General features: G+C 34.1%; 2 protein-coding genes across 2 annotated transcripts; one reads left to right on the top strand and one right to left on the bottom strand.

Moving 5' to 3' along the window:
* LOC125871376 (thioredoxin-like protein AAED1, chloroplastic) lies at nt 1-6,502 on the bottom strand. Its single transcript, XM_049551962.1, has 9 exons — nt 6,262-6,502; nt 5,015-5,156; nt 4,867-4,912; nt 4,383-4,442; nt 3,634-3,670; nt 2,941-3,020; nt 2,747-2,838; nt 2,123-2,183; nt 1-193 (listed from the first exon to the last, which is right to left on the bottom strand). The coding sequence occupies exons 1-9, from the start codon at nt 6,443-6,445 to the stop codon at nt 128-130; spliced, it is 768 nt and encodes a 255-aa protein (XP_049407919.1). The 5' UTR covers nt 6,446-6,502; the 3' UTR covers nt 1-127.
* A 2,850-nt stretch (nt 6,503-9,352) lies between these two features.
* On the top strand, nt 9,353-12,956 carry LOC125871374 (adenylate kinase). Its single transcript, XM_049551960.1, has 4 exons — nt 9,353-9,746; nt 11,208-11,348; nt 12,031-12,303; nt 12,524-12,956. Exons 1-4 carry the CDS (start codon nt 9,438-9,440, stop codon nt 12,665-12,667), a joined length of 867 nt encoding a protein of 288 aa, XP_049407917.1. The 5' UTR covers nt 9,353-9,437; the 3' UTR covers nt 12,668-12,956.
* The last annotated feature ends 1,385 nt before the right edge of the window (nt 12,957-14,341 follow it).

The raw sequence follows: 14,341 nt of genomic DNA, 5'->3' as shown, positions 1-14,341 counted from the left end.
TAATAGAACAAGGGATGCATCTTGATTTTCTTTTTCTGTTTAATTATGATACACATATACAATGATACACTTAGATAATGTGTCTGTAATATGTATATACACATAATATATAGACTGTCTTGATTAATTAGCCTTGTACACAACAAGCATTCAAGATCTCTTTTATATCTGGATCATCACCTGCTTCTTTGTCCTGCCACAATCAAGTAGATAAAATGAAACAAGAATTTCCAAGTTTCATATGATAAAATCATGACGAAATTTCACAAATAGCGGATCTTTGAGCCTTAATTACCAATCATAGCGATAGTTTAGCTAATTACCACATGTAGCAATAATTTACTTTAAAAAAACTCGTGATACATTGTATCAATTCGCTTTGTATCAGTGTGTCAATTCACTATCTATTGTATTTGTTCACCTGTATCAAAGCGAGTCAGAGCGAACAAAGAGTAAAACTGATAAAACTCAAACTCTCATTATGTATTACAACTTGTAAATCTCTCACTATTTCGGGTAAACAGGCATATGTTTGCTCTGTCAAGTAATTTTCCCAAAATCAACTGGGGAGTACCCTGATTTAGTGAAATCTAAATGGTGTTGAGAAAAGTCGAAAACTAACTAGTCGGAGAGCATGAAGCTTCGAGCTATTCTCAGACAATGACGAGTTATTTAACGGAGCCTTTAAAGAAAATTCTGAGTCACATTGGTGCATATGAATTTTGTATCAAGATTGAGTAGACGAAGGGACGGAGATTTACCTTGTGTATGTATGTAATGTTGAGAAGTTAAGTGTGGAAATTTCCACAAATATAAATAGAACCACTTATCCCTCAATCTTACAAAACTCATTCACTCTAACACCCACTTTGCTAGAAATATGTTTCTTTCTCTCTTTATTTTCTTCATTTTAGGGTTTCTTACCCATTCCCTAAAACTTCATCTCAAATTTTGAAAATTCACTCCAATCTATGGCCCTTCCTCTTACCCACGGATGCCTTATTTCCTTCTATAAAAATCATCCAAACAGTGCGGGTCAGTACCAAGGGACACCTTGCAAATTGTATCAAAGGTGAAACGCCTAAGCACGTTTTGCAAGTCCAACACTTTGCCAGATTTAGCTGCCTGAATTAACAACAAAACCAGCCTGGTTTCGACTACTTCTTGTAGAGTTTTGACGACAAACTCCCTCAATGAATTTGTGCTGAATTCATGGCCAGCCAATTTACGCTGGGCGCTCCATAGCTCCCCGTCCACGTTGAGTATCCCACACCCAAGAAAATCGCCTAGAATATCCGTAAACAGCTTCCCCTTTGGATAATTTATAAAATTCGTTTTGAGAATGTACTCAACGTTATCCGGATTAGCTGTGATTATGATCTGAGGAGCGCCGAATCGCTGAACTAGAATGGTTTGTGTTGGGGATTCAGATAAAAGTTGAGTGTACCAGTCCAATAGTCGATGCCAATTTTTATAGAAGGAAATAAGGCATCTGAGGATTGGGTAAGAGGAAGGGCCATAGATTGGAGTGAATTTTCTAAATTTGAGATGAAGTTTAAAGGAATGGGTAAGAAACCCTAAAATGAAGAAAATAAAGAGAGAAAGAAACATGTTTAGTGGGTTTTAGAGTGAATGAGGTTTGTAAGATTGAGGGCTATAAGTGGTTCTATTTATATTTGTGGAAATTTGCCACACTTAACTTTAAAAAAACTCGTGATACATTGTATCAATTCGCTTTGTATCAGTGTATCAATTCACTCCATCTGTTGTATTTGTTCACTCAATTATCAGAGCGAGTCGATACAGCTCGAAGCGAACAGAAACAGAGCGAAACTGATAAAACTCAAACTCTCGTAATCTCTCAATATTGCGGGTAAATAGGCATATGTTTGCTCTGTCAAGTAATTTTCCCAAAATCAACCAAATAGTACCCCAATTTAGTGAAATCTAAATGGTATTGAGAAGTAAAGTCGAAAACTAACTAGTCGGAGAGCATGAAGCTTCGAGCTATTCTCAGACAATGACGAGTTATTTAATAGAGCCTTTAAAGAAAATTCTGAGCTACATTGGTGCATATAAGTTCTGTATCAAGACTGAGAAGACGAAGGGATGGAAATTTAACCTTGTGTATGTATGTGATGTTATTTTTACCAGGACCTGCAACAATAATTCCTCCTTGTCGCCTGACAATTTACAAGCTTATTAGTCTCACATTATTCCAGTATATAGTCACTAATAATATGACAAAAAGACATGTTTCTGCATTTAAGTCGTCTTGCGCAAAATTCTAAAGAATCTAACAACCAAGAATGTCATATACCAACTATAAGCTAAAATGATAGTGAAACTATGGCTTATGGTTTACCTATAGATAAAATGGAAATGATAAAGTTCTTTACCCCATTCACTTCAGGCGGATTTTACAACAACGGAATTACTTGGATAAGATAATTGTTCCTTGTTTTCTTATTATACCAAACTTGATTCGGTGTTTGGGATTTGGGAGTCAACCATCAAAATTGTTCAACTTCTAGAAATAGCAAAATGTCGTCCAATTACAAGATATGTACTCGCCCTATTAGCAAACAGATTTAACAACATACCCTAGTGTAATCCCACTAGGTGGGGTCTGGGGACGAGAGGGTGTGACCTTACCCCTACCTCCACGAGGTAGAGAGGCTGTTTCCGAAAGACCCTTGGCAAACAGATCAGAAGATTATAATAGTATCTATGGAAATTGACCTACCAGCCACCTCGTGTCCTGGTGTCCTTTTCAAAAGAAAGCTCCCAATCCTGTCTATAGCCTTCCATGTATGCCTGTATTATTTTCAAACCTGCCTATATTTGATGTAAATAAGAAAAGATGAGCAAGACCACTATTAGAATACATTGAGAAGCTGGAAATGTTACACTTTATGAGTATCGATCTTATTTGCATACCCCGGGAGTGAATGTAGTTGTAATGCCTGACACAAATCTCAGAGCCTCATAAGACCTATAGCTTGGATCAGCATAAACCTCTGAATAACAATAATGAACCTCTGTCAAGGTGTCACATTCCGAAAAATTGCAGATAAAGAAAGCTTTGAAACAAAACCAGAATATACTTTAGCTTAATAAGAATGCCAATGTAACAAACTAGCAACACTTCTAGCAGCTGTCTTACAAATTAATCCTCGAAATTTTTTGGGTCGTGATAGGTTTCTGTCTTCTGGATCTTTCTAGTTTGTTTAGAAGGGGAACATAACATCACGTGATCAGGCCCTGGTACTTTCTTTCTCTTTACGTTCGAGGATGAACGTGTGTTTTAGTAGTGAATGATGTAATAACCCTCTTAGCCATTCTGTGAATTTTTACCTGTTTTGACCCTTCCCGTAGTTTTAGAATTATACGCATCAGATAGAATATATCTTATATCCCTCACTGCTTCACATTGTTAATTCTACTAATGCTGAAAATTTTCTTTTACGGGAAACTGTAACTTATAGTGCAATAGCATTCGAGCGAGGTCACTGGTCCTGTGGAGCATATATATCATTGGACATTGCTAGAACTGAGTTCATGGGATATAACGGACTTCCAGTAACAGACACTGAGCCACTGTGGACACAAGGTCTTTTATTCGAAACTTACCTCCTTTAAACTTTGTTTGCTCATAGAATTTTCTGGCCTGGAGAAAAGAAAAAGAAGGGGACACGAGTCACAACTAAATCCAGCTTTAATGAGCTCTTGAAATCATAAAGGAGCAAGAAACAGAAAGGAAGCAAACAACTGCAGCACAAGTTGAAATGGGCTTAAAAAAGAAGAAGATCCTTGTAATAGAGAAAACTTCTATTATTGGCGTAATACATAAACAAACACTCAAACTTTGTCGTAACTGGTAACTAAACATTCCAATTTTGAGTATGCACATCTAGACACCATAACTCGTCTCCGCTATTCCAGTTGAACACTCCAACTTCAAAAAATGATCATCTAGACACCTCCAAAATGTATGTGTCACATCATAGTCGGGTGTCCATGAGACACAATGGGGACAAGTTGGAGTTTTAGTTTGTCAGTTATGACCAAGTTGACGTGTCTAGATGTCCACTCTCAAAGTTTGAGTGCTTGTACTTGTCAGTTGAGGCCAAGTTTGATCGTTTCTTTATCTATTATGCGTTTATTCTTCATACCCAAAATGATTGTGAGAGTTAAGAAGCAACTTCTAAAAATGGGATGATGTAACTTGGGACAAGAAAAATGGAAGGTGTCATAACCGTTTAAGATTTTTTTGTTATTGTTGATAAGTAACCGTTTAAAAAATTTCTCGAAGGGGAAAGAATAAAGAGAGTTAATCCATGGATAAGCAACTCGGTGCAAGAAGCATCGCTGCTATATACCTGATCAACACTACCAGGTCCAATCAAAACAAGTGCAACTCCAGCTGCATCCATCTTATCCTGTGAACAGCAGACGGTATAAGGATGTAACTGTAGTAATGGTGGAACTTAAGGATATGTGCACTGTCACTTTGTGGTTAGAACAACTTGTTTAACGAATTGAAGATAGCATAATCTAAATTAAAATGACAACATACTCAGTGTAATCTCACAAATGGGGTATGGAGAGGGTAGTGTGTATGAAGACCTTACCTCTACCTTGGGAGGTAGAGAGAATGTTTCCGATGGAAAATCTATACATTATGATAGATACTGCAACTTATGCTATTCCCACGACTTAACTCGCCAACATCAAACAAGGATACTAAAAGACTAGTCATTTGGACCTTGGAAATACATTAGTCAACCTTGGGATAGTTTCAGCAGAACACTTGGAAGAAAAAAAATGATGACTTTCGAAAATGTAGTCAAGAAGAAGCATTACCTTCTCAGCTGCAAGATAATCAGCTCTTATGCGACAAAGGACACATCTGCAATCGGGAACTAGCATAAGTAGAACATACTTCACCAATAACATGCTTTTTGATTACCGGTTTTTGAAGAAATAGAGCATAAGGCCATAGAAAGATTACCCAAAATGACGAGCAAAGGCGACAACTGCTTTCCTATCTTTCCACAGATCCGAAATAGGTACTCCTTGTCCATTCAGATCAAATACTTGAACATCGTCCAACACATTGATGGTGTCCTCACTCACCACTGGAGTCTCAGTTCCTATTTCAACCAGTACTCTAATATTTATTAACAAAACTAAACATCTTAATTATCATTAGTAGTCAATGAAGTGTATTGAGAACCATGAGGTCTGATGTTCAATTCCCAACGGAGGCAAAAACACTAGGTGATTTTTTCTCATCTGCCCAAGCTTTGAGAGACAAACTCTGTATATATGTCTATAATATACTTTGAAGAACTATCATATTTTATAAAAGGACCCCTCAAACATATCTGTTGGATTGGGGCATCTGGTTATCGTGCCGCTTTGGCCCTTGAGCGTGAATCACCTGAGTTCGAGTCTTGGCTAAAATAATTCATATTTATTATGGTGTTTCATTGATTCTTTACTTCAATTGGCGTACTAAAGATAGTGGTATCCCCGTCGCCTTCAAATCTTGGGTCCGCCTCTAGTTATGTGTTCGGCATAACTAGCAGCTTAGACTCAAACCCAATATTTGTTTCGAAAAATTTGTTTAATATGTATAAATAATCTATCCAGAACCCAATATATGAAATGAATTGTGATTCGTAACCCATGAACTAAAAATATCTACTCCACTTCTAGAGAGGGGTGGAATAACTACAATAAATAAAGTTGTACTATTTCTCTATTTCACATAATAACATCAGTCATAATTTATAAACACACACTCAAACTCTTGACTTCACAAGTAACTACTCCAGCTTTAGAAGTGCACGTCTAAATACCTCAACTTATAGTCTCAACAACCAACTAAACACTCCAATTCGCCCTCACTATGTCTCATGGACACCCTACACTAACGTGACTTGCTCTGTGTCTAGTGGACACCCAACACCACCTCTATAATTCACATAATATCAATAGACATAATATATAAACAAAACTTACACTTGGCCTACCTAGAACGTAACAACTCCAACTTTGAATGTGTACATCTACAACACCTCAACTTAGTGTTAACTAGCAACTAAACACTCCAACTCGTCCCCACTATATCTCATAGACACCCAACGTTGACGTAACGCATAAATTTGAGTATCCAACTGACAAAATGAATACGAATTGAGGTGTATACTCAAAATTGGAGTACTTATAACAAGACAAAGAAGATAAGCTAACCTGTGGAGCTGTAGATAACAGAGGAGGACCTGTGGGAGGCAGAAATGGCTGAAAAAATGGGGGTTAAGCTGAAATTGCAGTTAAAACTAAATGGGTTTGTTGTCAAATTAACATTGTGAAGTGGGGTTTGACGAATACTTCTGCTAACTGCAACAGTAAGGCCAGAATTGAGAGAAATCGCCATTGGCGTAAAGAGGGTAAAACAGAGGATTCTTGAATGTCCGAACTTCTGGAATTGTGGAAACTAAGCTTACACGTGGTTAAATACGCCATTCTTAAAAATATTTTAGGAATGATACGTGACAATTTGTATTCTCCTGTGACATTTTATCCGTATTACGTAACATAGGATGTATCTCCACTTGTTTAATTTTATCTGTACACACTCAAAGTTGAAGGCGTAGATGTTGGTTAAAGCCTACTTTTTCAACTGAATGCCTAATTTTTGGTATGAAAGAAATCGTATTTCATTTGTCATAATTTATGTGAGGTAGTTTAATTTGATATAAAGTTTTAAAAAGAAGGAAAAACTTTTTGAAACTTATGGTCTAAATAAGTAATACATATTTGTGTGATTGTAATTATTTCAGCAACCACAACATACTCAATAAAATTCCACAAGTGAGGTTTGGAAAAAATAGAATGTACATAGATCTTATCACTAACACGTGGAGGTTGAAAGACTATTTTCAAAAGACTCTCGAGTCAAGTGCAATAAAAATGAACATTTAAAAGTTTAAAGTTAATTTGTTACTTAACATAGAAATGTATCATTTTTTGAGATCAACTAAAAAAAAATAAGACATATAAATTGAAAAAATATTATTAATGATTAATTTTTTACTTATTCTTAAAAATTTATAAGTAAATAAAAAATATTATTTAAAAATAAATAAAAATCTAAACAAATATTATAAGGTGGGGTGATGAAAGATGAGGAGGTTGGGCTGGAGAAAGGGGATAAGTTAATTTCTTCTATTTGTCTTAAATTTCGAATAAAGATACTATATTCAAATAGATATATATATAAAAATATATAAAGCAATTTAATTTTTAAAATTTATAAATTCTTATAATAATTTATTTGATCCTTAAGATTAAACTTTGGTCACATGTTAATATTATTTTATAAATAGATGAATAATAAAATGTAATACTAGTATTTTAAAAAAAATAGCTTAAAATTTAAATAATGTATCGCAATAATACATTTGAATTTACAAACTTGTTAGAACTAAAAAAACAAAAAAATATCTTGAAAAAAAGAGATTGCAATGTACCTAATTTTCTATTAAAAGTAATTTTATTCTTTAATCTCAAATTTAAAAACGTAATTTTATTAACTTACCACAATTTTTTTAGTTCAACTTTTTTCTTTTTATAAACTATGCATTAGTGTTTCAAACTGTCTTTCTTACCGATAACAAAAATGGTGTAAAATATCTATAAAGTGCAACCAAACTATCTAAACTTTTATTTTAAAAACGTGTAAAGAAAAGTTGAGAAGATAGAATATTCTTGCACAATGGCATATTCGAAAATCGAGAAATTATAATTAGGTAATTGAGTCCCTATTTAATTTGGTCGGGTCTTCCAATTCCTGACCCAATGAATACGGGTTGATCCAAAAGAAATTGACACCCCCCACCCCTACCTCCGTTAATATTACAAAAAAACAATATATTATTTTTCATCTTTTTTTTTTAATCTAGAAATACGAAAGTTTTAAAAAGTATTAAAATTTATAATCTTAATAGGTATTTCTTTCATCTTAAATTATTTATCTCGATTTTAAAAAAAAAGTTATTTTAAATATTCAAAATAAAATTAACATTTTTTTTATTTTATGCTTGATAGTAATTTTCTTGATGGCAAACATCTCACTAAGTGAATATTTTTTAACGAAGAAAGATCATATATTAAGATACAAACGATAGTCAAAAATCCTTTTATATAAAAAATAAATACGATAAATAATTTGAAAAGTAGGAGTTTTTTTTTCTTTGACAAAAAAATTAATGGTCAATTGAGAGTTATACGTCCGAAAGATGAAAGTAATTGAAATAAGAATATTGAAATTGATGTATGGGCATATTAGGATATACTACCTCCGTCCCTAATTACTTGTCTACTTTTGAATTGACACACCTATTAAGAAATCAATTAATGACATAGTGAGTTTACCATTTTATCCCTATTAATTATGAAGTGAATGAAAAGTTTTGCATTTTTCAAAGTAATTAGTCATTTAATTAAGGGTATAATAGGTAAAAAAAAAATTGTCATTTCTTGATTTGTCAAAATGGACAAGTAATTAGGGACAACTACAAATAAAAAAGTGGACAAGTAATTAAGGACAGATGGAGTATAAGATTAGAAACGATTTTTGAAATAAGGTGAGAGTGATATTTGTGGTGGACAAAATAAAAGAGGTGAAATTGAGATGATTTGGATTAGGTGAAATGGAGATATACATATACCCAGTAAAGCGGTATTAGAGTTGGTTATTATGTGTGTGAAAAGAACTTGAGATAGGTCAAAAAAACAGGGAAGAGAGATTTACCAAGACAAAACAAACCTACAACTTATCGAGAACATAAACTTAAGATTGAAAGATATGGAGGTCGAAGATTAGGATAAACGTTTAGTAAATAATCGAGTATTATTTAATTTCTCTTATTTAGATAAACATGTAGTAAATAGTCGAGCATTATTTAATTACTATTATTTTTATTATTATTACTCTCATACTATTTTAGTCTTCAATTTGACTATTATATGTTGTCTCGCTAGAACCATTGCTTCAATTACCATATTATTTGTAGTTGTTAGTGTAATCACTTTCTCCTCCCCTTTTTAACACGACTTCTTATTATTATATGTCCTTTTCATACTAAATTTTGATATGATAATTTACTTAAATCGAAAGCCTATCGAAAACCTCTCTTCATTTAAATACGAGTAAGACTGTATAGACATCGTCCTCTCCGACACAATATCAACTTTCAACCCGATAAAGTCGGGTCGATTCATGTGACCCGTTATCATTAATACCTAGAAATTTTCAACACTCTTTCCTATTTACTAGGAAATCGCCTCCCTTTTTCTCCCCTTTCTCACTTTTCTCTTCATACTTCCCATCCCAAGAAAAATAACTCCGGGAGAATTTTCCGGCAATGGCGGCCATGATCCGCCTGTTAAGATCTTCATCATCTTCCTCATCCAATTCAATTTCCCTTATCAGTAGATCTTTATCTACAGCAGCTGCATCTGAGACAGTGAAATCCCAATCTTACCCTCATAATCCCCATTCTACAAGTGTTGATCCCAAGGCTAAAACTGTCCAATGGGTCTTTTTGGGTTGTCCTGGTGTCGGAAAAGGTACATATGCTAGCCGTCTTTCAACCCTTTTAGGCGTTCCTCATATTGCTACTGGAGATCTTGTTCGTGATGAGTTGAAATCTTCAGGTCCTTTGTCAAAACAAGTAAGTTGAGCTGTTTGTTCCCTTTTTCCAATAAATTTGGGTTTAACTGTTAAGTCAAATACTTAGTTTTTTCCATTTTGGGTTTAAAGCTTACTATATATTGGTAATTTTAGATTGATTTCGTGGTGAGTCAATCGGAAACAGTCTCTCTACCCCACAAAAGTAGTGATAAGGTGTGTGTGGATTGTTGGATTACACTGTTGTTGTGGTTGATTTCTTTAGGAGTCAATACGCAAAGGTAGCGATAAGGTCTGGGTACGTCCTAACCTCCCCAAACTCCACTTGTGGGATTACGCTGGCTATGATGTTGTTGTTGATGATGATTTCTTCAAGTGTCGCCTGTAGAACCGAAGGCGGGATTTAAAGACGGTGGATATATATATATATGTTCATTTTTTTGTATGGATATATTGAGAGTTGGAGATAGTGGGTGCTAATATCAATTGCTTGTTTGCTGAATTCGACCATACTGTTTAGATGAACTCAAAACCAGCTTTCGGGTTGTAAAAATGTGAACTTTCTGATTCATTAATGATATGACAGTTACACAAGTCTTATCCGGTGCTGGTAAGGTTAGATCTATATGCCTTGGCCCCTAAGGAGAATGGAGGAAGTTTTTAAGTCATTGAGTGTCCAAGGTAGAGATGAAGAACCAAATATTGGGAAAGGAATTCCGTATGAATTATGATAGGGAGGGGTATGGTATGCTAGATTGAATCTAATTTGGGAGAATAGAGACCAAGAAAATTTGATCCATTCAGGTGATGTCTGGGAAGAAGTTTGTGAGCTCTTAATCAACAATTTAGAGGTTTGGTGGTAGCTTAATAATGGGAAGGAGGTCTTATCTGGAGTCTTACTTACTCCTATGTTGTCCAAGGTGAAAAGAGTAGAATATCGCCATAAAGCTGTGGGCTTTTTATCCTAGCAGCTTTTTGGAGTACGAGAAAGAGGGACAGTGACTTGAAAAAGGACACAGAACCCAAATATGTAAAAGTTGAATATGTTTAATTTGATTTGGTTTATAGATTAGTAAACCAACATAGGGGTAGTTAGTTTTGGTTATTATTATTTCAAAACCAATCCAACCCCTGAATTTAATTAGTATTTGATGCATAAGATCAACTATACTCAAGATTTTTTTGCTTATAAAGAGAGATATGTTTATAGCATACATGTCTTGTATGCTATATTGTTGTCAAGAGGTCGAGACGATTCCTATACTTTTGGGGAGTCTTTTAGTCATTATTGAGATTCATATACCAGTACAAAATATAGACATATTCTTGAAGTTTTTATTTATGTTTTGATTTTTGTGTATTAGCCTGAGATAATCTAAAATGGAACTATATGGTTAGTGAGGATTCATATGGCCGACCCCTGCTTGAGTTTGGGATTGAGGCATAGTTATGGTGTTACTTAATGAAATTCGTTCATCTCCTGATCGGCTTCATCCTCTTTCAGCTTGCAGAGATTGTCAACCAAGGAAAATTGGTTTCAGATGAGATTATACTGAATTTACTATCTAAAAGGCTCGAGAGTGGGGAAGCTAAGGGTGAAGCTGGATTCATACTTGATGGATTCCCTAGAACTGTGAGACAAGCAGTGAGTATACATTTAATTTTCCTGCATAAAATTCTGTCATTCTCAGTTTGTCTATGCTTTACCTCTTGGCTCTGGTTATCTCAAAAAATACTAGGCTATGACTGAGAATGAATTAGCCATTCCCGTCTAACCAAAAAGTGAAAAGTAACAAGTTAGAGGCTAAGCGCTGCTCAATTTAGGTGTCAATGTTAAATGCATTAGCCTGAATAATGGGAGTCAAGAGTGATGCTTGAAATAGTGTATTGTTGTATTAGTTACTTAAAAATTTCATAAAATAGGATTTTGTTACCACTGTTCATTAAAGTAGCTTCTTGAATGCTGCTGGGAATTTCTGCCCAGTTCACGACTTCACGCTACTTCTTTGTCTAGATACATGATGTGACTTTTGGTAAAAAGCATTGTGACAAATACTTCTGATTTCAGTCTTGTCGGCAGAGGTATGGGAACTGGGCAAGAAAGTGAAGATCCTTTGCCACATTTTGCTACCTTTTTGTCTATGAGAAGGTACCCCGCTTCCTGTATGTGGCGGCGGGGTTTGAAAAGATTATAGAAGTCATATTAAAAGTCTACTTCCTATTCTAGTGACTTTTCCAAGTACATTCGTGTAATCTCAATTTATGTCAGGCGTGTCAGACAAAATTTTGTGCTAGTTCTCTTACATTTGTGTCTATTTCTGCATCAGGAAATACTGACTGAGGTTACAGACATAGATTTGGTGGTTAATCTCAAGCTTCCAGAGCGGGTATTGGTTGAGAAATGCCTTGGCCGAAGGATCTGCAGTGAATGTGGAAAGAATTTCAACGTGGCATCTATAGATGTCGCTGGTGAAAATGGGGCTCCTAGGATCAGCATGGCTCCACTTAACCCCCCCTCACAGTGTATTTCAAAGTTAATCACTCGAGCAGATGATACAGAAGCTATTGTTAAGGAAAGGCTCAGTATATACTGGGATAAGGTATTGTTCTGATATTTTAACCACAATATTTTCAAGTTCGCTAATACTCTAATAAAGTATTTTTTTCTTCAACATGAGTAACTACTATCAAAGCAACATTTTTTTCCCTCATAAATTAACGCCTTAACAGTCATTCAGCATCTATGCTATTATCAGCTTTCTCTAGAAAACGAAAAAAACAGAAAAGCTGTATGATTCTCGTTCTTTTTTATGATTGCAGAGTCAGCCTGTTGAGGACTTCTACCGTAGCCAAGGAAAGTTACTGGAATTTGATTTACCGGGAGGCATTCCCGAATCATGGCCTAAGTTGCTGGAAGTTCTCAACCTTGATGAACAGGAATATAAACTGTCTGCTGCAGCTTAGTTTCTCTCCGCTGCTTTGCATGTGTGCACGCGCTTAACCAATTTTGCAGAAAAAAGAACATATTCATTGGTTTCCCTTCTATTTTCCTATTAATTTAAGTCAAATAACAAACCTTTTGAGTGTACTTTGAAGCCGTAAAAATACGGTGGCTGCCATTGTTGATTCATATGAAGAGGTCTGTTGTACCATAGTTTCAACTAAGAGTTATAAAGATGATTATTTTTTACAATTGTGTAATAAGCTTATAGTAATTGATACATTCTGATTTAATACTTAGGTAAATGACATATAATCTGATATATGCAACTAATATGGTTTTATTTGGTGCATTAGTAAATTAATGTTGTTATTTGGTTGATCTTTTGGCAATTTCTCCAATTACAACTGAAAGTTCGTCAATTGGCTTCTTTGCAGGTTAAAAGTGTTTACTATGTAGAAGAGAAAGGGAATTGACTTTGAGCTAAGGGTGTTTTGGAAATAATCTTTCTATCTTACGTAAATTATACGGTATGTACATTGGTCAAATAGATGAAAAAAATAAAGGAGAAAAACGTGCTTACACAAGTTTTGGTGCCAACACATAAAGTCATCAAGTGTAACATCAACTTTCTTTTATTTTGTCAAGATTTGAATAATGCCAAACACTAATTAAAATGAATAATTCAACTAATCTTTTGGTCATGGAAAATTCTAAAGCTATCCAAACTAACAAGTAACAATATAGAAATAGAAAAGAAACGTGTCTAATTTATAAGCCAATAGCATGAAAAGAAAGGGTAAAAGAGGAAGTACATAAAACATTTATTAATGGATTGGGTAATTTTAAAGTCAATGATTAAAGTGATAACTAGACAAAAATAGTTATACTCTCCTTCTCCTTGTTTTAATTTGTTTGTTCTATTATTTTTCCTATTTTTAGTAAAATTATTTTTTCCACATACAAAACTTGTACTTAATTTTAAATAAAATACATGTTCAAATACATTTTTAACTTTCAAAGTTATTTTTTATCATTTCATCTTTAAAAACTTTTTTTTTTTGAGTGTCAACTAAATATATCTATGTTTACGTGACACACCTATGTGGCTTCCTCACATATCAGAATTCTTATTAATCTTTCTTAAAAGTCACAACTCTTCATAAAAATCCATTTTTCATTAAAGTCACAACTCTTCATTTTTTTCGTTCACACATTTTAAAACCCAACATATAATTCCAAGGAACCAAAAGAATAAGGAATAAACGAAAAAAATTGATTTCAATTGTACTGCGACATTACTATTCTTGCGCCTGTCAATCCACAACTCATAACACTACTGAAATGTTGAATTCATAACATTTGGTTCTTTAGTAAACAAAACTTCTATTTCTGCCACTATTATTTGTAGGTTTTTTTTCCTCTATAAGGGAGTCAAATTCAAATACATTAATTAAGCTTCTTATGAAGTGTGTTTCATTCCTCAAATTTTCTTTCTCCTATTTCATGAAGCTTAATCTTTTACCATAAGTCATACTGATTCAGGTAACTATTGCAATTTCTTTTTGCTATTTTGGTGACTTTTTTTAAACTCTTTAAAAAATTCCAGCAAGGATGATTGAAAATTGATCAAAATATCAAATCTTAGGTACCATTGGAAAATCCAGAGAGTTAATATGATAAGTATTTCTTTTTTA

The sequence above is a fragment of the Solanum stenotomum genome, chromosome 7 (assembly GCF_019186545.1).
Source record: "Solanum stenotomum isolate F172 chromosome 7, ASM1918654v1, whole genome shotgun sequence".
NCBI classification, from domain to species: Eukaryota; Viridiplantae; Streptophyta; class Magnoliopsida; order Solanales; family Solanaceae; genus Solanum; species Solanum stenotomum.
The sequence above is the reverse complement of the archived record's forward strand: the minus strand, read 5'-3'. Positions and strand labels throughout refer to the sequence as shown.

Coding starts and splice junctions, on each gene's coding strand:
- LOC125871376 (XM_049551962.1), bottom strand. CDS start 6,445: ATGGCGATTTCTCTCAATTCTGGCCTTACTGTTGCAGTTAGCAGAAGT. Junction 3,671..4,382: donor GACCTGGTAGTGTTGATCAG/GTATATAGCAGC, acceptor TCTTTTCTCCAG/GCCAGAAAATTCTATGAGCA. Junction 2,184..2,746: donor ACCAGGACACGAGGTGGCTG/GTAGGTCAATTT, acceptor GTAAATTGTCAG/GCGACAAGGAGGAATTATTG.
- LOC125871374 (XM_049551960.1), top strand. CDS start 9,438: ATGGCGGCCATGATCCGCCTGTTAAGATCTTCATCATCTTCCTCATCC. Junction 9,747..11,207: donor CAGGTCCTTTGTCAAAACAA/GTAAGTTGAGCT, acceptor ATCCTCTTTCAG/CTTGCAGAGATTGTCAACCA. Junction 11,349..12,030: donor CTAGAACTGTGAGACAAGCA/GTGAGTATACAT, acceptor TTTCTGCATCAG/GAAATACTGACTGAGGTTAC.